The 23,417-nt window shown below is 37.6% G+C and overlaps 1 protein-coding gene across 1 annotated transcript; it reads right to left on the bottom strand.

The window, feature by feature from the left end:
• Nucleotides 1-1,115: 1,115 nt before the first annotated feature.
• Nucleotides 1,116-22,947, bottom strand: LOC107820626 (uncharacterized). The gene is made up of 5 exons (XM_016646940.2): nt 22,607-22,947; nt 21,210-21,599; nt 5,206-5,744; nt 5,034-5,094; nt 1,116-1,778 (listed from the first exon to the last, which is right to left on the bottom strand). Exons 2-5 carry the CDS (start codon nt 21,580-21,582, stop codon nt 1,330-1,332), a joined length of 1,422 nt encoding a protein of 473 aa, XP_016502426.1. The 5' UTR covers nt 21,583-21,599; nt 22,607-22,947; the 3' UTR covers nt 1,116-1,329.
• Between the last annotated feature and the right edge of the window lie 470 nt (nt 22,948-23,417).

Genomic DNA, 23,417 nt, shown 5'->3' with positions numbered 1-23,417 from the left:
CTGCCTTGCATATAATTCCTGACTAGCGCCTTTCTTTTGACAGAAATTAATATTTTGTTAAATCAGTTAACTTATTCATTTTATGATCTTCTCACCAGTGTTAAAAGGCGTTTTCGGGGCGAGCCCTGGGGCGAGGCGCGCCAAAAATGCCCCGGGGCGATGGTGTGGGGCAAAAGCAGTGGCGGACCCAAAATTTTGTGCAAGCGGGTTCAATCTTAGAAGAACATAACTTTAGTCGTAAAATAGTAGCTGTCAAGTGAGTTCAAATAAAATATTTATACAAAATTTATGCAGCTTTAATCGTAATTTATACATATATACAGTATTATTTTTTGACGAAGCGGGTTCAGTTAATCCCGCTTTTCGCCATATGCGTCCGCCACGGGGCGAAAGTCTCAAGAGGCGTACGCCCGGGCGTTTGAGGTGAGTTTTTTTAGTGAGGCGTAAGTCCCAGAGATTGTTTCAAATTAAAACAAAATTTGTTGAAAAAGTCCTTCATATAATACCCAGAATTTCAAAATTCATCTTGGTAATTACTCAAAAGTTTTAAAAGGAACTGGGATGTATTAAATTTAAAAGTCAAGACCTTTTTTTTATTGATTGAAGCCCCAATTCATGGTCTTTCCCAATTCTTTATCTTGTCCGCTAGTCTACTTATATTTCCCAAAAGCAACGAATATTCAATTTTGTTTACAAATACAAAAAGAACTTCGTTCTCCTTCGTAACACCAAGTTCAAAGTTCAAATTGAAGGTTAGTCATCATTTTTGTTCCTCAATGTAGAAAACTTTATTCTTTTCGACTCAAGCTACTTGAGCTTCTAAATAGCGTATAATAGATTGTTTTGACTAGATTTTTGTGAGGCAATGAAGTATATATATATATATATATATATATATATATATATATATATATATATATATATATATTTTACATATTTATAATTTTCTTTATTTTTTATATAATTTTACCTGTTTATAAATATTTACTGTAATTATATTATTTTATAAAATATTAAAAATTAAATATCTATGGGGCTTATGCTCTGTGCCTCGGGTCTTACGCCTCGCCTTACACCCACGCCTTTTAAAACGTTGCTTCTCACCAACAAAAATCTACTCTAATTTTTAATGATCAAGATAAATCTGATTTTATGGAAATGTTAACATATGGACTAATAATAATGTCCTCTATCTGAAAAAAAAAATATACATGGCCTAATAGTAGCGCAACTGTTACAAAGAAATAACACTGAGGCTCGGAACAAAATTTTGGCATAACATGGCCAGGGCAGGGCGTATTTGTTGTAGATACAAAGGGCAGAGCTTGCTTAAGACGATTCTGTTTCTAGACCAAAGTAATCCTTGAGTATTTGCTTCGAAGTTGTTCCAAATCCATTTTGCACTTGTTTCATGTCCTTGAGTTTCGAAATTTCTCGCTTTATTTGGTCTACTCTTTTCAGGACAACATCAAGTAAGGTATCTGTTTCAACCATTGATGTATGGCTTGATAGATCTGATCTTTCCTTGTCAAGCTGTTCGTATAGATTCATGATATAGTTCTTTTGAGCAAAGAGCTTTTCCTCAGCAAGTCTGTACTCAAATTCTTGAGACTTCCTCAATGCCTGCAGTGTTTGATCAATCTCATCCTCAAGCTTAAGGGATTCGATGCGATGGTCAAAATTTGAAGTCATCTTTTGTGGTGAAGATCTTTCGCTAAGAATTGACTCTCCATGGTATGTAGACACACATGTTCCGGTGTCATGCTGAGATGTTCCTCCTACCATCAAAAGAAATTTACATACGTGGAAGCTTTAAAGAGATCTTAACACTGAATGCAGCTTTGCAAGGAGGAGGGATATTCGAACAGAAAGCTCTTGAACATAGTAACTAAGTCGACTAAATGCTCTTACAATGAAAAGATAAATCTCAGCATACACAAACATCAACAAGAGATATACAAAAAAGAAAAGAAAAGAGTTCATATAAATTAAGATGACAATATGTTTCATATATCTCAAAACTCGTTCAGTATTTTGTGTCGGAAAATAAGCCTTGATGGTACTCATGACTCCAAAACGATGAGTTATGCACATCGTTCATACTTTAAAACGAGTAATTTGTAGATAGACTACAAGCAAATAAAAGAGCCAAAGAGTAACTAGCTTAGTGTAGTTAAAAACACATGTAAAGCTGAAGCTAGGTGCAGTGTAGGATTGACGTTTTGTCTTCAATCAGGTAGCATTTTGGTGCAAGCACCAAAGCGCTCAAGTGTACACTACATGATGAATATAACTGGAAACGGGATTTATTAATAAGAAGACAATATGAATGAGTATATTAGTTAAAAATATTAGGAATAGATTTATTTAGTATAAGAAAATAATCACTGAATCTGACTGAGGTAAGACATTCAATGATTTGAAATAGAACTTAAAACTGAATATTTGCAATGAATCTAGAAATCAGCTCCGTAAGAAGCCCCCGTCTTTTAAGATCTAAAACATCCTAAATGACATCAGAAACCAAACATGGAATGAACTGACAAAGGATTCTGAAAGTCATATAGACAGTTTAAGTACTGACCTAGGATTCTGAAAATACCAAAGAGAGAATCCAGTGAACACTACCTACTGCCAACATCATTAAGGCATGATTGCACTTCATGCTCAACAACAGGAGCACAAGAGCAATAAACGATATGAGCACGGCCAGGGGTTCCCGCCAAACATCATGCCAAGAGAGCATTGGATGCCAATGGAAGGTCCCAAGCGAAGACTAAGTCTGTTTGAGGAAGGATTTGGAGATGGCAGAATTTGCAAAGGTTGTGCAACCGCACTATAGGAAACCAACCTCACAGCAATTCAGAATTCAGGATGTGCAGAATTCGTGAAGGTTGTATGATGACCGTACACTATGCCCACAACCGCATGCACCAGGGTACGGATTTAGGAGTTCATTGGACCGCATATTTAATTCGTGAAGGTTGTATGACCGCACACCATGCCGTCAACCACACGCACCAGGTCCGGATTTAGGAGTTCATTGTTTTAAGGCTCATTTCAGGTATTAACCTAATGGGTTTGTTTGCTTAGTTATCCTAGACTATAAATAGGTGTTTAGTGTTTACAGCTTAAAAAGGAGACAATTAAAAATTATTAATGAATATTGAGTCCTGAAGCTTTACCAAGAAATATCACGTAGTGAGTTGAAAGACTATAGCGTCCCCGTGGAAGTGGGGAGGACTTGGAGTGAAAGACCTTAGGGTGTTCAATAAACTTTACTTGATAAATGGTTATGGAAATTTGGGATAGAGGAACATGCTTTTTGGAGGAGGTGGTTGCAAAAAAGTATGGTACCATTTATTTATTTTTTTTGGGGGGGAGGGGTGTTTGAAGGACTAGGAAGTATCACATTTTCATTTGGGTGCAAGCTTTGGAGGAGGTGGTTGCAAAAAGTATGGTACCATTTATGGGGGGTGAAGGACTAGAAGTATCACATTTTCATTTGGGTGCAAGCTTTGGAGGAGTATTATGAACAGATGGGAAGAGTTCCATGGCCAAATTATATCAAGGTGGGTGATGGAAACAGAATTAGATTTTGGTGACTGAGACACAAGTGATGAGGAGAGAACGTTTTGAGAATTGTCTTTCCAATTTATACAAAATTTCTAGCCAAAAAGAATTGACAATGCAACAGACTCAAAGGATACATAAGGAGGACGTGATTTGGGATCTTACATTCGGAAGGAATCTACAAGATTTGGAGATGGGTGAACTCCAAAGTTTAGTAGAATTAATCTACAAACAGAACACATCGCATGCCATGCATGATAAGTGGAGATGAGAGACGGGCAACGATGGACAGTTCTCAATCGTATCATATTACCAAAAACTTTTGGTGATGGATGAAATGGAGGCTCGCCAATTTTGCTTACATGTAGAAGACTCTAGGTTGATAATTTTCTGTTCATATTATGCTTCAGTTGCAAGATGTCTTTGGAATTTGTGAAAAATGTAAAGCACAGAAATAGGCAAACACAAAGAGAGTAATGCATGCACATATACATATCTATTCATGCATTTATATACACTAGTCTTAGTGTACGCGCATTGCACGTGTACCCTATATCAAAGAAAATAATTTTTTGTAAAAATAATAAAATGATACTTAAAAGTTGTATTTGCGTTACAAAATAAAAATTACAAAAAAAAATTGCAAGTTCCTGATAATAATAAATGTTAATCATGTTTAGAATTTTTCGAATCCACTATTCTTCCTCCAGTTTTTTCCCGTAATTGCTTCATTGTACAAAAACGTTATAAGAGTAATATTTGATTGAAAGGTAAAAAGGCCGTTCGACTTTACATGAGGCCTAGCTAAGTACGTGCGTTTATTTCATATTAATTTTACAAAATCAGGGTCTGATAGTTTACCAACAATTAAAGTCTTTACCCACATTTTACTCAATTTGTGAGAATGCTAAAACTTGTACCCTTATCCTAATCATGCATTAGTAATCACACAATCCGAACTCGGCAAATACTGATGGCAGAAAACTTTTATAAAGAACGTAGAGATCGCAACAATTCTTTTTGAACGTGGAGTTGTATGAACTTGCACCACTCAAGAAGAAATCAAGTTAAAAGAATGCTAGGATTATCAATAGATGGAAAGTCAAATAATATATGGTGTCAAAGTCCAGTAAAATCTTATTGATTTTAAAGTTCTAAATTTTAGGACTTCCTACATAGTGTAAATAAGAAAAAATTAATGACTAAAATTTTAGTCGATTTCAAAATCCTAAATATTAGGGAAAAAATCAAATGATTATTTTGTTCAGTGTGAACTCTATTTTAAAGGGGTAAAAAAGACAAACATTACGCTAAAGCCTTCGTGCTTTTAATATAGTATACATTCAATAGTGAAAACACAAGAAGCATGTACCCACATAAACAGATAACTCGGGCAGGTCTATACATGAGCCAAAGGGAAAAGTGACACAAATAAGAATTAAAAAGGGCAGAGAAGGTACCATTGGTGTCCATGAATTCTTCTTCTTTGAACACATCTCTAATGCAGGTTCCCTTGTGAAGCTGATACAAGATATCATAATGGTCATTCTGGTCAATTGGAAACCCCATAAAGGCAAAAATAAACATCTTGAGAAACAGAGTACCGTTCATCTACCTCTCAGTCAGCTATACCTTTGCCATGGCCGATTTAATATGATGCAACAACTGTTTTGCATTTGTTTTTCGTGAGCCACGCAGAATGCAAATGCCAACACTCAAAATCTTCTCAATGTCATCACGAGAATCGATTGATCCACAAATGTTTAGAAGCTTCATGACATGTGAGACCAAATCAGTTCTTGAATCACAACGTCGACAAAAATACTCTGCATCCAATCCGATGCTTCCTCCAACTGTCCCAGCCATATAAGCTCGTAGAGCGCAGTCTATATGGGCTATGTGTCCACAAATGTAACCATCAACACCTGTTGCTTCACACCTAATGTAACTATACCCACCATAAGCAGAACTAATAGTTTTACAACAAAGAATACAACAACAATCTCGGCAAAAACCAGGCTCACTGCAACAAAGGTCACAAATCATGGTCTCTGGACTAGGATTCTCTGCTACTAAACTGGCACACACACTGTTACCAGCCTTACAACTGCTGCTTCCAAAATGAGAATCAGGTTTCATGCCTGAAGATGTGACCTCAGCATACCAGCCACCTATAATTTTCAGACAAAGAAGTCAAATTTGAAATAATGTCACAAATAACTCGTTTAAGCACAACAAGAAACACTAAAAGATTTGCAATCCACTGACAGGCGACAGCATTCAAATTTATAATCAAAGAGGAAATTCACTCAAATGAGAATTTTGAAGATGAGCTAAAGAAATAGATCTTTATGAGCTTACTAGATGGTTGTAATGGAGAGAAGGTATGAAATTTTAAAAAGTAGCTTCATGCACATCCTCAAAGTGAACTTAAACAACAACTCAGTAAAATCCCACTAATGGGGTCTGGGGAGGATAGTGTATACGCAAACCTTACCCCTACCCCCAAAGGAGTAGAGAGGCTGTTTCCGAAAGACCCTCGGCTCAAAAAAAAATAAAAAAATAAAAAGACAAAATGACAAAAAAGAGACAATATTAGTATCACAACAACAATCATAGGATAAATAGGAACACCATGAAATCCAGAAGAAAGATGCAAAGCAAAGGGAGACAATATTAGTAAATATTAGTATCACCACAACAATCATAAGAAAAATAGGAACATCATAAAATCTAGAAAAAACATGCAAAGCAAAAGCGATAGCTAGTAAATAGTACATGCACTGAAAAGCGAAATAGTAAGCCACAACATTGCCACTAGCTATCTTAGACAAAAACCCTACATGGCTAGTCCCACAATGGTACGAAGTAAGGCACGACTCAACTATCTCCTAACCTACAACCCTAATACTCGACCTTCACATCTTCCTATCAAGTGTCATGTCCTCGGAAATCTGGAGCCTCGCCATATCCTGCCTGATCACCTCTCCCCAATACTTCTTAGGTCGTCCTCTACCTCTTCTCGTGCCATCCACAACCAGCTGTTCACACCTCCGTACCGGAGCATCTGGGCTTCTCCTCTGAACATGTCCGAAACATCTAAGTCTCGCTTCCCGCATCTTGTCATCAATGGGAGCCACATGCACCTTCTCCCCAAAATCATCATTCTTAATCTTATCTATCCTAGTGTGCCCGCACATCCACCGCAACATCCTCATTTCTGCTACTTTCATCTTCTGGATATGTGAGTTCTTAACGGGCCAACACTCAGCCCCATACATCATGGTCGGTCTAACCACCGCTTTATAAAACTTACCTTTGAGTATCGGTGGCACTCTCTTGTCACACAGGACTCCAGATGCTAACCTCCACTTCATCCATCCTACCCCAATACGGTGTGTGACATCCTCGTCGATTCCAAGGGTACTTGAAGCTGCCTCTACTCAGGATGACCTGCGAATCAAGCCTCACGTCCACGCCCTCTTCCCCTGGCTCAGCACTGAACTTACACTCCAAGTATTCCGTCTTCGTCCTGTTCAGCTTGAAACCCTTAGACTCAAGAGCATGTCTCCAAACCTCCAACCTCTCGTTAACATCGGCTCGCGACTCATCAATCAGAACTATGTCATCGACGAATAGCATGCACCATGGCACATCCCCTTGAATATGGTGTGTTAACGCGTCCATCACCAGGGCGAATAAGAACGGACTGAGCGCAGAACCTTGGTGTAACCCCATTACAACCGGAAAATGCTCAAAGTGAACTTAAAGCTCCTCAAAATTAATCAAGTTTTTTAGGTTTCAACTTTGAGAGATCTGCAACAGCGTATCAAACGGTGCCTTTAAAGTAAACACAATCAGTACAGAGGATTAAGCTAGATTGTATCAAGTTATATCAATTTTGGTGTAAAAAGGTATATGCAAATGAGGCAGAAACTTGACTAGATTTCAGAGTCCCTCTAAGAATAGAAGAGGGGCTATATTTTTGGCTCACTTGTACATAAAACCCAGCACTACCTTTGTATTGTTTCTGAACACGATTATTACCATTTCAAAAGAAAAGTAAACACAATCAGTTAAATTATCTGCCACGTATAAATGGCCACGCCAAATGTGGTATGGAGAAGAAGTAATCAACTACTCACTCCGCCCAAAAAATAATGACTTAAACCGTATAGAGTCAAAGCATCTATTTTAGTGAACTAAAACATCAGTTCCTCAAATGTTTTTACACAAATATACATATTTGAGAACTATATAAAAGTACTCCCTCTATTCCATTTTTATGTGGCACCCTTTCCTTTAGGGTCTTGTTCCAAAAAGAATGGGATATTTGGATAGAATTTAACTTTACACTTCAATATTACCCATAGGGGTTGTTTGGTTACAAGGTGGGATAGAATAGACAAGAATATCCCAGGGGCTGGGATATCCCATGAGATTAGCTATCCCACCTTCTATATGGGATAGCTAATCCCATCATTTTAGTATAAAATTTATCACACCACTAGCTAATACTCATAACCAAACATGGGATAAATGCAATCTCATATTCTATCTCGAGATTAGCATCCTTATCCTGGTAACCAAACAATCCCTTATGAAATGCTTTTGTAATAACAGGAATGTCGTGGCTTGTTTAGAACTACAAGTTTCAAAAGTTTTTTTTCCTTTTTCGGAACTCTGTGATCAGTCAAACACTACCACATAAAATGAAACAAAGGCAATACAAGGAAAAAACCATAGTCAATGAAAAAGTTTTTGACTCTTTAAATAGTAGTGTCACATAAAATGGACGGAGGAGCATTAGTTTGCCCTTCTTGCTTGGAAAGACTTCATCCTAGGATTCTCTTATCCCTTGTTCGCTTCAACCACCTTTTAGCGTGTGAGGCATACTAGTAACATTTCATAAGGGAGATCATAGCAGTCTCTTTGTTGAAATTTAAACAAAACTTGTATATGTAAATTTTCCAGAGAGTACAAGTGATAAAAAGAAATAAATACCAACCTTATTACTCGTCGTGGTTTCAGTCCAACAATTTATAGTACCTTATTTGAAAAATGTAAACTCCCATGTACAAAGTATAGGCAGCAAAGGAGGACAATTGCAGTAGCTTCACAATCAATACAAAAATAAACTAATTATGAGAATTCTTTGAAGAATGAATGGGCCTAAAACGAAATGAATACAGATGATTCATATAGCTGACCCCCCCCCCCCCAAAACTATAAAATAAAATCCCCGGTGAAGGTTAAAAATGTTCTCTCTAACTTTCCTCTTTGACTTGGGAAATATGTCTTTTCTTTCTCTCCTTTTGATACTCACTCCGGCTAAATCAGATTTTATTATAGGGTAACAAACGTTTTTCATCTCGGGGGACAAATCTATTAAACTTATTAACATTATGGATGCTAATATTAGATGGTATTCACTCATCAAAAAACGCAACTGTTTTACAAGCAGAATTAGCATCGATGAAAAGATTCTACGATGGGTTTGTGACGCTATGAAGCAAGCATCAAGTCTTTATAGAAGATGGGGAAGAACACAACAACCATATCTTTACCGAGTATATATCAAATTACAACATCTATGACAGATTTGTGAGTAAAAAGAAACATGCGGTGATTATTCTGGAGGCAGAATAGAATACAACAAAGGCTGGATTGACATTGCTAAGAAAATACTTCGGTTCTTAGGAAGCCACAACAATCATGGACCAAGACGGCCACAATCTCCATCACTAAAAACCTACTTTGAGGCAGCAAGAATAGAAAGCTAGCTAGCTATTCCAGTGGCCTCATCACAAAGTTTGAAGATGTTACACACCCAAACTCTGGATGCCTGATAGCGATCTCCGATGATCCATTTTAAAGTAGCCCAAATACAAAAATCATACCGAAATGGTTCCTCAGCATATGGAAAATGAGTGCAGGACTCAAAGATACTAATAGATCACAACCGCTTTCTGTTTGAGTTTCCATCAAGACATAAGGTTGTTGGAATCAGCGTACGGAATTGGTTTTGGATGGTAGACATTTGCATCGCCTCACATTTTGCTCTATTGGTTGTTGTTCTAATGTGTAATTTCAATGAGTTGAGCTAATTTATTTATGTTTATATGTGTAGGAATCAATTGAAAGTGATTTGGAAAGTTTGCATGCAAAATGAAGTAAAAACGGAAGAATTTGGAGGAAGTACTGAGTTTGGTGCCCAAGTTCGTGCCAGGCACCAACCAAAACGCCGTTGACAGCAGGCTAAAAAGTTCACTGTTCAGCTTCGCGCCAGGCGCCAGGCGAGACGTTGAGGGGCGGATTTTGTCCTAATTCAGCTGGGACTTGGTGATTTCAACCCTACACACCCCTGACATGTATAAAAGGGATTCTAAACCTAATTTGGAACGGATCGAACATATTTTTGGGAGGAGAACACGCCACTTTGGAGGGAGAACGCAAACCACGCTTGGAGGAAGCTTCTAACTAGTTTTTCTTCTCTTCTCTTGTTTTAATCTAATATTGGTTTATTTATTCAATCTTGTGCTTAATTGGTCGATTGTTTGATCACCAATTGAATACTATATACGAATCTACGATTGAACTCGGGAGAGGGAATTCTAGATTGCATATAACATTGAGTAGATAAAGATCTTGAACCTGAATATCGGGAACAAATTTGCGGTTAGGATAGGGATATACCTAATCGCGTTGCTTGGTTACTATACGGGAATTATTAATGTGTTCTTGTTAATCCTAATTCCATAGGAATATAGGCGTTAGGTTAGCTTGAATAGGCGAATAGTACTTCGGGAGAATACTACGAGTAATATTAACCGTCAATCAATAAACCAGATAAATTAATTAGATAATTTAAGTGAAAAACTCAACAGAATTGTTAGCTAACCCATAACTCTAGAATATCGGCTCTCATTGAATTCGTGTCTAATTTCGCCAACTTGTTTCCTTTAATCTCTTAGTTTGTTACTCTAGATTAGTTTTAGTTAAATATTCATACTTTAGAATTCGCTTGAATAGATTAATTGTTCGGGTTTAATTTAGTTGATAGTTAATCACAAGTCCCTGTGGGTACGATATCTGCACTTACAATCCTATATTACTTGTCGATCATGTATACTTGCATGTGCGTTTGAAAGCAACAAGTTTTTGGCGTCGTTGCCGTGGACTTTGAAATTGACTGTTTTTCTAGATTAGACTTGTACTTTTTATCTATTCAAGTTTTTAATTTTAGTTTAGTGTAGTACTTCTTTAATTATTATTTTTTTACATGGCATCTTGGAATGAGAATTGGTCGAATATTGGTTATTCTTATTTTGGTGATCCATGTCCATATTGTGGAGGATCGTACTTGTGGTAAAATTGTGAAAATATTTCCGTGAGCGAGTTGGGTGTACTATCTCAATCTTTTGCGTGAAATATTTGTAATGTGTGTGGTGGTCAAGGTGGCCATTGGGATGGTTGTCCTAATTCTTATTATTCTTCTCCGAGCTCTTATTATGATTTTTCTAATAATATTTGTGAGTTGATAGGAGCATTGAAGCAGAGGAGGTGGAACGCGCTGCTCGTATTATGGACATGGTAACGCAAGTAATTGAGCAAAATGATGAAATTCAAAAAACGAATGTCTTAGAAATTCAAGTACTGCAGGCTAGAATGGAAGAATTAATGTCCAATTTTCAAGAAGAACCTCAACTCGACGAAGAGGGTGAGTTCCTACAAGAGGTAAAAGTTGAAGAAAGCCAATCTTGGCTAGAGGAACAAGCTCAGCTAATAAAATTTCAAGGGTTCTACGGAATGGTCTTTCAAATATGGCAAAACAATTTATAGAAGGAAGAACTGAGCTCAGGCAAGAGATAGACCAATTTAGCTCAGATATCCATGACCTGCATGCTCAATTGAATAAAAAGATTGAGGCGTCTGATGCCCAACAACAAATTATTGTGGATACTGGCCAGCTTGCTTGTGGAGCAAAAAGAGGAGTTCCAACAATTCGACCAAAATAATGTTGATGATGCCAAGGTTGAGGAAGTGTGCAAAAGTGAAGTGATTCTAGAGTTGGAGAGCATTGGATCTCATTCTAAACATTTTTCAACATTGTGTTTGATTGGTGACACGAGAATTGATCTATTCGAGCTTATGGAGGAGTCAATGGATGAGGAACAAAGTGCATATATTCTGAAATCTGTGATGCAAAGGAGACAAAATGACACCCCTCACTTAAGGGCCAATAAGTGCAAAATGCGATATCAATTGCTTGGTTCCTTTATTTTTACACCACCGCCCCAGGAACGCGACAGAAAAATTGATGCAAAATTGGGAGCGCAATTCATATCCTTAAAGTGGAAAGAAAAGTGGTGAAAGTGATGGAGTCGTGCCGCGACGTTAAATCAAACACTTGTTGGGAGGCAACCCAATTTTAATTTTTTTCTTTTTACATTTTTTTTTTGTATTGTGTTATCTTTGTAGTGTTGTTTTTGTGTTTTGCAGTAGCCGAGTAGGAACATGGAGTCAAAGCTAACAGGAAATATGCAAAAGCGAGCAGGTGGTTGAAACTAAGTGTGAGGTGCCCGCACAAAGGATCATACCTGGGAGAAGTCTGAGTATCCCGTGAGCTGCTAATGCTTCGGCCTTTGACCTACCAGGGAGTCTCTTTTACCCTCTTGTTATTTACAGTGTGCATTAAGGACATTGCACAATTTTAAGTGTAGGGTGAGGAGATTGTTTGGGTGATTTTCTATGCTATCCGAGCTAATTGTAATATTCTTTCTTAGTGTAGTGATATTTGTAAAAAATAAAAAAACGAAAATTGAGAAAAAAATTCAAAACATTTTTGGACTTTTCACGACGATGGATCTCCTAGACAGTTTTCTTGAGCGATTAAAATCGAACCAAAAACAAATTACAAAAAAGTGTGAAAAACGGAAAAAATCCAAAAATATATCTTTTATTTTTCTTTAGGTAGTAATAATCCCCGTGGTTTTTCCTTGTGCCTCGGTTCTTTTCCATAGGATGTAGTTTGAACCGAGTAGTAGTAGATTTTTTGTAGAATAGATTAGGAATTTAGAAAATAAATGGAGGAAGAAAGATGAGATTCCTAGGCGCCCTCGACTTGTTTGATAGTAGCATATTTAGGTTTTGGTATGTGTAGTATCTTCCCTATATTTTGAAATTGTCCATGATGCCTTGTTTAATTGGATAGCATGTTTTGTGAAGCCTATTGATGACAAGATGCGGGAAGCGAGGCTCAGATGATTGGGACACGTACAAAGGAGAAGCCCAGATGCTCCGGTAAGTAGGTGTGAGCGGCTGGCTTTGGAGGGCACGAGAAGAGGTAGAGGACAGTCTAAGAAATATTGGGGAGAGGTGATCAGGCAGGACATGGCGAGGCTTCAGATTTTCGAGGACATGGCTCTTGATAGGAAGTTATGGAGGTCGAGTATTAGGGTTGTAGGTTACGAGGTAGTTGAGTCTCCCTTACTTCGTACCTTTGTGAGGCTAGTCTGGTAGGGTTTTTGTCGATGTCAGCTAGTGGCATTGTTGTGTCTTACTACTCATTTGTTTACCATAGTGCCGGGTCTATGTACTGTCTATCGCGTTTGCTTTGCATCTACTTTCTCATTTCCATGATGTTATTTTTCCTATGGTTTCTATTGGTGATAATGATATTGTCTCTTTTTGTCTTATTGAGCCGAGGGTCTTTCGGAAACAGCCTTTTTACTCCCCGGGGTAGGGGTAAGGTTTGCGTACACACTACCCTACCCAGACCCCACTAGTGGGATTTCACTGGGTCGTTGTTGTTGTTGTTGTTTTGTGACGCCTATGTCTCATTTTCTTGATGTTTGTTCACTTTGTGCTAAATGCTTAATATCTTGTGGCTCCGTGAATACTTGCATTGTTTGAGAGTCGGAACGAGACCGTCCTTAGTGAGTAATGTGCCATGTGTGAAGTGAGGTTTTGTGTAGTCCATGTTATTGTGATTGATTCTAGAACTTGCCCGGTATGTGAGTCGAAGCAAAATTTTAGGTGATGCTCGGTTTGAAAAATGATTTAAGGCCTTCTTTGATCTTTTTAGTGCTTATCACAAAATAAAAACTATCCATAGTTAACCCTTTTGAGCATGTAGACCTTTTATTTAACACCCACATTACGAGCCTATACCTTTTTGTTCTTAATTGACATTATTTTGATCTCGCTACCTTTTAAGGCGCTTTAATTGTGAAATGAGCGCTAGAAGAAGTAAGGACTAAGTGTGGGGTGGCTTTCGAGTGGAACCAATGAAAGAAAGAAAGGTGCACTTGTTTTGTAGAATAATACACTACTAGCAAAAATTGAGGGAAAAAAAAGAAGAAAAAGAAAGAAAAATCTGAAAAAGAGAAGGAAAAATAAAGTTGAATGAATTGTTGCCTTGTTCTTGCTAGTGTGGTATAAATTAAAGTAGGTGTGGTATAAATTAAAGTAGTGCTTAAAGAAAGAGGGAATAATTTTGGGGGGTGATCTTGTTTGTGAAATTGAAGTGAGTTGAAGAATTTGCGCTTAAGTTAATTATATGATGTGTTAAAGTGTTTAGGAGGGCGAACCATTATTCCTGAATATATCTTACCCGTCCCTTAGCCTGCATTACAACCATGAAAAAAGTCCTAATTGATTTTAGATCGAGTGAGCCTACATTAGTGGAGATTTACATTATGGGCAAGCCTATGGTACCTTTTGCATGCATGTGACTTCTTTGTGAGAGTGAGATTTTCTTTGATAGATGCGAGTCATATTTGAACATTTGATTTGAATGTGTGGATTCAACCTACTCTCTTGTTCTTGTTGTGAGGGCACATGGTTTGACGAGGGATAGGTAACATTATTAGACTTCTCTATGATGTTGGGTGTTCATTGTGATATTGAGTCGATTTTTGAGGCTAGGATTGTTATGAACATGTTGTCTTGTGAATAATTCCTTTGAAGAATGGCATAACTAAAGGGGAAGTGGAGGTGATTGCATATGCTATAGCTTAATTGTTGCTATTAACCATAGTCATAGGTATAATGTGCTTAATGGTCATATGCTCCCCCGTGATGTGGTATTTCAAGTTGTGTGGTTTAGGTAGTAAAGTTTAGGTTGCTCGAGAACGAGCAAGAGTCTAAGTGTGGGGTGTTGATGTTCGGCCAAAAGCATGTATTTTTGTATATGAATCGCCTCACATTTTGCTCTATTCGTTGTTGTTCTAATGTGTAATTTCAATGAGTTGAGCTAATTTTTGATGTTTATATGTGTAGGAATCAATTGAAAGTGCTTTGGAAAGTTTGCATGCAAAATGAAGTAAAAACGAAAGAATTTGGAAAAAGTACGAGTTTGGTGCCCAAGTTCGGGCCAGGCACCAACCAAAACGTCGTTGACAGCATGCTAAAAAGTTCACTGTTCAGCTTCGCGCCAGGCGCCAAGCGAGACGCTGAAGGGCGGAGTTTGTCCTAATTCGGCCGAGACTTGGTAATTTCAACCCTACACACCCCCAACATGTATAAAAGGGATTTTAAACCTAATTTGGAGGGGATCGAACATATTTTTGGGAGGAGAACACGCCACTTTGGAGGGAGAACGCAAACCACGCTTGGAGGAAGCTTCCAACTAGTTTTTCTTCTCTTCTCTTGTTTTAATCTCATAATTTATTAGTTCTAGAGTTGTGGGTGCTACATGAACGTTGAAGTTTGAAGCTTGAATTGTTCTTATTATTTTATCATATTGGTTTATTTATTCAATCTTGTGCTTAATTATTCGATTGTTTGATCACCAATTGAATACTATCTACGAATCTAGGATTGAACTCGGGAGAGGGAATTCTAGATAGCATATAAGATTGAGTAGATCAAGATCTTGAACCTGAATATCGGGAACGGATTTGCGGTTAGGATAGGGATATACCTAATCGCGTTGCTTGGTTACTATACGAGAATTATTAATGCGTTCTTGTTAATCCTAATTCCGTAGGAATATAGGCGTTAGGTTAGCTTGAATATGCGAGTAGTACTTCGGGAGAATACTACGAGTAATATTAACCGTCAATCAATAAACCAGATAAATAACTTAGATAATTTAAGTGGACAACTCAACGGGATTATTAGCTAACCCACAACTTTAGAATATCGGCTCCCATTGAATTCGTGTCTAATTTCGCCAACTTGTTTCCTTTAATCTCTTAGTTTGTTACTCTAGATTAGTTTTAGTTAAATATTCATACTTTAGGATTCGCTTGAATAGATTAATTGTTCGGGTTTAATTTAGTTGATAGTTAATCACAAGTCCCTGTAGGTACGATATCTGGACTTACAATCCTATATTACTTGTCGACCACGTATACTTGCGTGTGCATTTGGAAGCAACAATAGTGGATGCCAAAAGTTGGTACAATCTCTACTGACAGTAGATCGAAAGTTTTCTGGGTTAAAACATTTGGCATTCCTCTCCATGCTATCGAAGATAAGTGTGGTGGCTACGTTGGAGCAGATGAAGATTCAAAGAATAGAAAACAGTTTGTCTAGGCTCGATAATGCATTAGGAACCCAAATAAGCAACTTCCAGCGAAGATGGGAATAGAATTGGGGGATTGAGACCTGAAATCTCGATAATGGCAGAACCCGACCATCTCTATCATCGATCTAACAATGCACAGAACCTATTGCAGCAGTGAGGCCAATAGAGAAGCATGTAGGTTTTGAGAATTCGAGCCTTGCGCAAGTCAACAAAATTGTGTTTAATAACCAGCTAATGGGTTTACACATGAGGGGACCAGCTTTTGTTCTAAGAGACACAGCAGTACCAATTCCAAAACAGAAGACCCAGGTCCGACCCAATAAAGGCAAATCTGCATTGGGCTTTTACAATAGGTATTATTCAAGCGGCCGAAAACACAAGAAACATAAAAAGGTCCAATAATGCTACTAAATGAAAATGTTGTAGGGAATAAAAATGACCCTTGTCTTCTAAAGGGACACTAGATAAAACTTTAGAATTATTTTGATCCCACCCCCGGAAATCTAAGCTTCTGGCGGAGATTTTGTGTAACCTCAATTACTCCAATTTTGAATTTGAAAAAAGGAAATTGCTGGCCGGCGGCCGCTCAACTGTTCGAGCGCAATGCTTGCATAAGGCCAATAAAGTAATAAGCGAAGCATCTCATTCCCACTCTGATGTCGACAATGAAGTTGGGCCACTCACAGTGCCCTCGACACCACAATTGTTTCTATATATAGAATCACCCAAGGTGCGTCCCAGAATCAGACTTCTCCACTCAGTCTCTTAATGAATTTCTTCCTCTTCCATGGCACGATGAGAGGATCTTTGCATGCAAGTGGTGAACAAACCAACAAAGGTTGAAGCATCAAGATGGATCAAAATTGCAATGGTGAAAGCATGTAAAGCATTTGGGGTAACAGCTACCGTTTTCGAACATAAGATCTTGGAAATTATTTTAAGAATAGAGAAGAGAGATGGCTCAACCGCTGCAACACAACAACAGCACCAGGCCAAGGCAGCTGCAAGCCCCAAAAAAGGGAAGAATAAAAGGGAAATAGAACTTGAGAAACTAGTTTGAGATCTTCAAGAGGGCAGCGACAAAGAAGATAGTGGTAGACTAGCAGGTCACAAAAATCTCTTTCCAGGTAAAGGTCAAAATCCCAAGTTGGAATCCGCAAGGTCTCAATGAGAACAATAAAAGTACTTATGAAGGAACAAGGCACTAGATGATTTGAGGCTCTTGGATCAAGTTGCTACTCTCTAGATAAAAAGCTGGAAGCTTTCAATTTAAGACTTGAACTTTATCAGATTGCACTAGCTGAAGAAATTTCTTGGAGACAAAAATCAGAGGCTTATGACTAAGAGAGGAAGACAGAAACACAAGTATTTTCGGAGGGCATGCTAACTCTCAAAGGAGGAACAATTGCAGGACAAGCTCATGGTGGGAGAGGAATTAGTTGAAGATGAAGAGTAGATCAAACAAGAAATTCTGGATTACTACATGGTTGTACAAGGAAAGGAATTCACGGAGACCCACACCAGAGCTTAGGGGTTATCCTATCATCTATAGATGAAAAAGAAGGCCTGGAATCACTTTTTGAGAAATCAGAAATCCTAACAACCTTAAAGTCTTGTGCTCCTAACAAAGCACCAAGCTCTGATGGGTACGCTATGGCTTTTTTCCAAAAGGCATGGGACTCAATCAAAACAGATATCATGGAGGCTCTTAATCACTTTCATCATAATTTTTATACTGTGAGATCCAGCAATGCTTCCTTTATTGTCTCAGCTGCACATCAACATGCTTAAAAGCATTATCTACCTAGTTAGAGGTTCAAGACCTGGAAGAGTTGGAATCCTTTGATGCAAAACATGCTCCCTCCCCAACATATCTAGGACTGCCTCTAGGAGCCAAATTCAAATCCATTACAATTTGGAATGAGGTCATTAAAAAAAGTGGAAAAGAGGCTTGCAACATGGCAATTGCAATATCTCTCAACGGGGGCAGACTCACTTACTAGTGCCCTTGATAGAATTCCCACTTACTATATGACTCTATACCCTATGCCAAGCTCGGTACTAAAGCAGCAAGACAAGCTAAGGAGAAGGTTCTTATGGGAAGGAAATGGTGACTCACAAATTCCAATGGATTAGATGGCCAAAAGTCACGCAGCCAAAATCTTCCGGGGGACGGGAATCAGAAACCTTAAGCTTCATAACAGATGTATGTTACTCAAATGGCTATGAAGGCATGGACAAACTAAAGCAGGATACTGCAAGGAGATCATAGATGCCAAATATGGAACTCCTGGAGCCCTAATAAAAGTTCACGAGCTTATGGAATTGGTCTATGGAAACATAACAGCAGCTTTCAAAATGATTTCTTTCAGAATACATCCTTATCAGTTGATAATGGTCTACATGCTAATTTTTAGAAAGACATATGACTTGGTAATACAGCACTAAAAGATTCATACCTAGAATATACCATATTGCATGCTACTAGGATTCAAATACTGCCCAAAATATAGAAAACATCTGCAATCCGGTGTTTATAGGAATCTTCATGATTGAAAATCAATGACTTACTTGCTCTCCTAGCCACACCGGAGGATTTCATGACGGAATATCAACCACCCAACAGGATCATACAGGGAAATTCCAAAGAAGGGAAGTTTACAACCAAAGAAGGTTACAGCCTTATGTTCTCTTAGAACGGAATGCTAGAGGATTGACCTTTGAAACATGTCAGGAGGACCAGACTACCACTTAAAGTATCTTGCCTCACATGGACTTCCCTCAATGACGCTTGTTTAACACAAGACAACCCTTTTTTAACCCCTTCATAGGAGCTCCTCTATTTTGCTCCCTTGGTGACTCGAACCCACAACCTCAAGGTTGGACGTGAAGGGTTCTTACCACTTCAGCAACCCTCTCTTGTCGTACAAAGACAACCTTAGCAGTAAGGATGTTCGTCGATCTGTACGGTACGGCACTTAGTCGTTTTGGTTCGGTATTTTCGGTTCTTAAAATGCTATAACAATACCATACCTAATTACATTCGGTATGATTCGGTTTTTCTCCTTTACGTTTCGGTTTATTCCGCCCGGTAATTTCTATTAATTCGGCTTGAATTTTAACTAGTGCATGAGCCATAGACTGTAATATTTTTAATTAAAGTACTCAATGAAAACGTTCTAAGCTATACTCACCTGACTGTTGATAAAATCTTTGTCCAAAACAATCAAGTATCAACTAAGAGAAAAAAGGTACATAAAGGAATACATTTGATCATTAAAAATATCATGTTACTTTCTTAGAGTTAATTGTTGAAATTAGAGAATACAACAAGGACTAATCCAACATATGCAACAACAATACAAGAGTAACGGAGTAAGAAACACCCTAAAACCGTTGAAATATTACGTGAAACTGCTTGACAACCTAGAGAGTAAGAATCAAAATCTGCACCTACCTTGTTCCTACATTTTCCTAAAGAAGTACATGGGATTTACTGTCAACCTCAACATGAATGCCAAAAAAAAGTATTGTGTAACTTAGTATGTTAATCAATAATATGTATAATGTGTAGCTTAGTATATATTTTGGTACAATATCGGTATTTCAGTATTATTTTTTTAAATACCAAATACCATACCTAATACAAAATTATTTTAAAAACTTAAACCAAATACCATACCAAAACACCGAACATATACCAAAATTTTCGGTTTCGGTACAGTAATTCGGAATTTACCATATCATGCACAGTCTTTCTTAGCAGATGGAACAGTGTCTTAGTCAACAGATGCTACATGTGCCAACAAAGCTCAGAAAGTGTTAACTAATCTATTTTTTCACTACTCAGTTGCTGTTGATATCTAGTATTTCTTCCTTTTCATTTTTTGCCTATTTTGTGTCAGCCTCAGTACATCAAGGAAGGCTATATCAGCATTTTTCGGAGAGTTGACAAAGTCATCAAAAGAATATGGAAAATGATCCCAACAATAATTTTTTGGTGTGTTGGAATGAAAGAAACTACAGATGTTCTGATGGAATCTCAACTCCAACACATTCCCTGAAAACTAGATATTTAGTTCGTTTGTTCAGTTTGAGCTCTCTTACCCTTAATAGTGGTGACAATTTTTGGACTTTGTTAGCTCCCAGATTCTAGCATAGACACTCTTGTAATAGAGCTAACATGCTTTTGTCTTCTATAATCTGGCATCCTCCTGATGCCCTTTCAATGATATATCTTACTTCATAAACAAACAAAAAAAGATTGTTTGATAACTTTAATTGATGGAAGATTAGTTAGGTCAAGAGACGATCGAACTATGTGTCGGATTGAATCGTCTTAGCCCTTTCTAATGAGCTAATGAACTAGACACCATTTTTCTCAAGAAAAACTAATGAAATAATGACTTTTTCTTCCAGAATAATTTGTTGTTAGTATAGATATATATATTTAATACTCACTCTGTCCCATTTTGAATTGCACCTTTCTATATTCAGATCAATTTTCTTTTTAATTTGTTCTAAAAAGAATTGCACCTTTCTATATTTAGAATCAATTTAACTTTAAACTTCTCATTTTATCCTTAATGAAATAATTTTATAGTTACAAAAATATCTATGGCATGTTTTAAATTATAAGTTTTAAAATACTTTCTTTCTTTCTTGCACTCTGTGCCGAGTCAAACAGTGTCACATACATTAGGATGAAGGGAGTATTAAAAGTTCTTTCTTAATTGATATAAACATTTTCACCCATAGCCTCTCAAAAGAATATCAAGTATTCTAAAATTGGCGTAATGGCGTTGTTAAAGTTAAGCAAATATAAATAGGCTCCCCAATATAGAGAGCTCAGCAAACATGGCACAAACCCAAGACAAAGTTACATATGCAGAGTCTAGAGCTTAAGATTGGTACTTCCGTATAGGTGCTCCGAGTTGCATAATTTTGCCTTGAAAGTGGTTTTTTTTCTTTTTGGGATAAGGTAATTTTCCCTTGAAAGTGGTGTAGCCGCATTGAGCTATGTATAAAAGTTTCTTACTAATTCCAAAAACATAAGAAAATTCAACGTACTAAATGACCAAAAAGCCATATCAAATCCAACCTTTTAATAGTTTTGACGGAATCTTCCAACTGAATGATGCAAAGAATTCCTTGATATCTACACTTGGAAACTCAGACCGGATGTATTGTTCCACTGAAAGCCTACTTGCAAAAGCATTTCGCTTTCCCCGAAGACGTTGTGGAAGATACAGATATCTATCAAGAAAGTAGCCAGCAGCTGCAATTCGTTTTCCCACCTTCCAGGCCCATTTGTCACCTGGGTTCGGCCAATCTGCAGGAGCATATGGTAAACCTTCGCCTGAAGCATTGACAGAAACAGGATAAAGGTAAAGTCCGTTTTTATTGGTACTAAGTGTATCTCCGTTACATGCAGCAGGACTGTCAATCTCCACAGGATCATCGTTGGATGACATGTAGCTAGATGTTTTAACTGTGTAGATAGCCAAAGAAAAGAATATATCAGCTTAAAATCCAAGAAAGAAAAGGTTTGTTAAATTACAGTCTTACAGCAATGCCTAATACTCGTTTAACCATCAAGCAGAAGAATGAAGAAGTCATACCACAAGTCCAAATCAGAAAGCAAACACATTTTCTGATGATTAAAATAATAAAAAGCAGCTTAAGATTAAAAAGTCAAAGCGGGTACTTTTGCCTCTGTACAAAACGAGTTAGCTAATAATTGAACAAAAGAAAGAATACGATAGCTAAGAACATAGATAAAAGAATAGTCCAAGGGATCTCCACAAAATCAATGTATCCAACTTGTCCTTAATTTTCTAGTCAGAAAGTGAACCTTGCAACTTGAAGCTACAAAAGTGACCCTGCCCGACAGAACAAATACAATATCTAACGCACATTTCAAAACCATTAATTTCAATTTTATGTGTCCAACAGGAAGTACTCCTTCTTTTGATAGATTTGACTTTGTTAAGGTTTGCCAGTTGACTACAAGAACTTCCGGACAGTGATCATTACAGAATATCAGACAATGTATCTAATTTTCATTCTTCCCTTATAATCACAGCATCACACCCTTATGTTGGTGATTGACAAAATAAAGGCTCAAATTGGATCAATCTAATCTAAACAATGAGGAAAAAGAGATAGATTGAAACTTTTTTCACATTTTCGGCCTCTGAAGGAGTAGTGGCATGTGTCTCTAGCTCTAGAAAACCTTTACATATAGCTGACCAAGAATACTTTACATATAGCTGGCCAAGAAAGCTTTACTTCAAGCAACTATTTTGTCAAAAAAAATGGCTTTATTTAATCCATTGGTTCAAACTTCAAAGGCTTCGGTCAGTTGTTCACAAGCAACTTCTTTTACTTAAAAACAGTAAACACATGTAAATAAACTACAGAGATAACAGCATTACTTTTCAAAGTTCACTACTTTAAACCATTATCAACAAGCTCACGGTGGATTCGAGAGTATACCTGAGAAAATTAAAGGTAGGCTAGGGTTTCCGAATTAAAAAAAATGGTTGCCTGTGCCGACCGTAAGTCGAGGAATAAAGCCGATTCAGAGCAAATGTTTCATTACATATCTATGCATTCGCGTATACATACAGTAGAATCGTAGAATCATAGAATTCGGAATCGGAAACCCTAAAACTCCCTTATAGCTGAGGAATGTCGAGTTCCCCGAGAATGCGGCCGCCGGAGATTCCTTCCTAGTGCCCCGACAGCGTTCCAAAATTCAAGGCGATGACTAAGCAAATAAGAGGGTTTTTGGCATTGTGCAAAAGAAATCCACCCAATTTATAGCTTGTGTGGATAGTTGTTATGCCTTGTTACTAATGTAGCATGTAGTATTGTATTTTATTAGTTTTATGTATATAATATTTAGATAAAATTAGGAATGAGGTTATTCCGGAGAGCGTGGCGTGGCTTCCTTCGACGACAAGATGCAAGAAGTGAGGCTTAGATGATTCAGGCACGTGCGGAAGAGGTAGAGGGTGGCCTAAGAATTATTGGGGTGAGGTGATCAGCAAGGACATGGCGCAGCTTCAGATTTCCAAGGACATGGCCCTTATAGGAAGGTGTGGAGGTCGAACACTCCTCGTTATGCTGGCTAGTCTCATAATATTTTGTCTAGGACTGCTAGCGGTTTTTGTTATGTTTCACTTTTTTTTTGTCTTTCTATTTATTTGTTGTCTTTTACGATGCTGATACTATTTTTTTGGTTTTTGTTATTGTTACGGATCTATTGTCTCTGAACTGAGGGTCTCCTGAAACAACCTCTTTA

The sequence above is a fragment of the Nicotiana tabacum genome, chromosome 14, assembly GCF_000715075.1.
Source record: "Nicotiana tabacum cultivar K326 chromosome 14, ASM71507v2, whole genome shotgun sequence".
Classification (NCBI taxonomy): domain Eukaryota; kingdom Viridiplantae; phylum Streptophyta; class Magnoliopsida; order Solanales; family Solanaceae; genus Nicotiana; species Nicotiana tabacum.
This window is presented reverse-complemented; position numbering and strand designations above follow the sequence as displayed.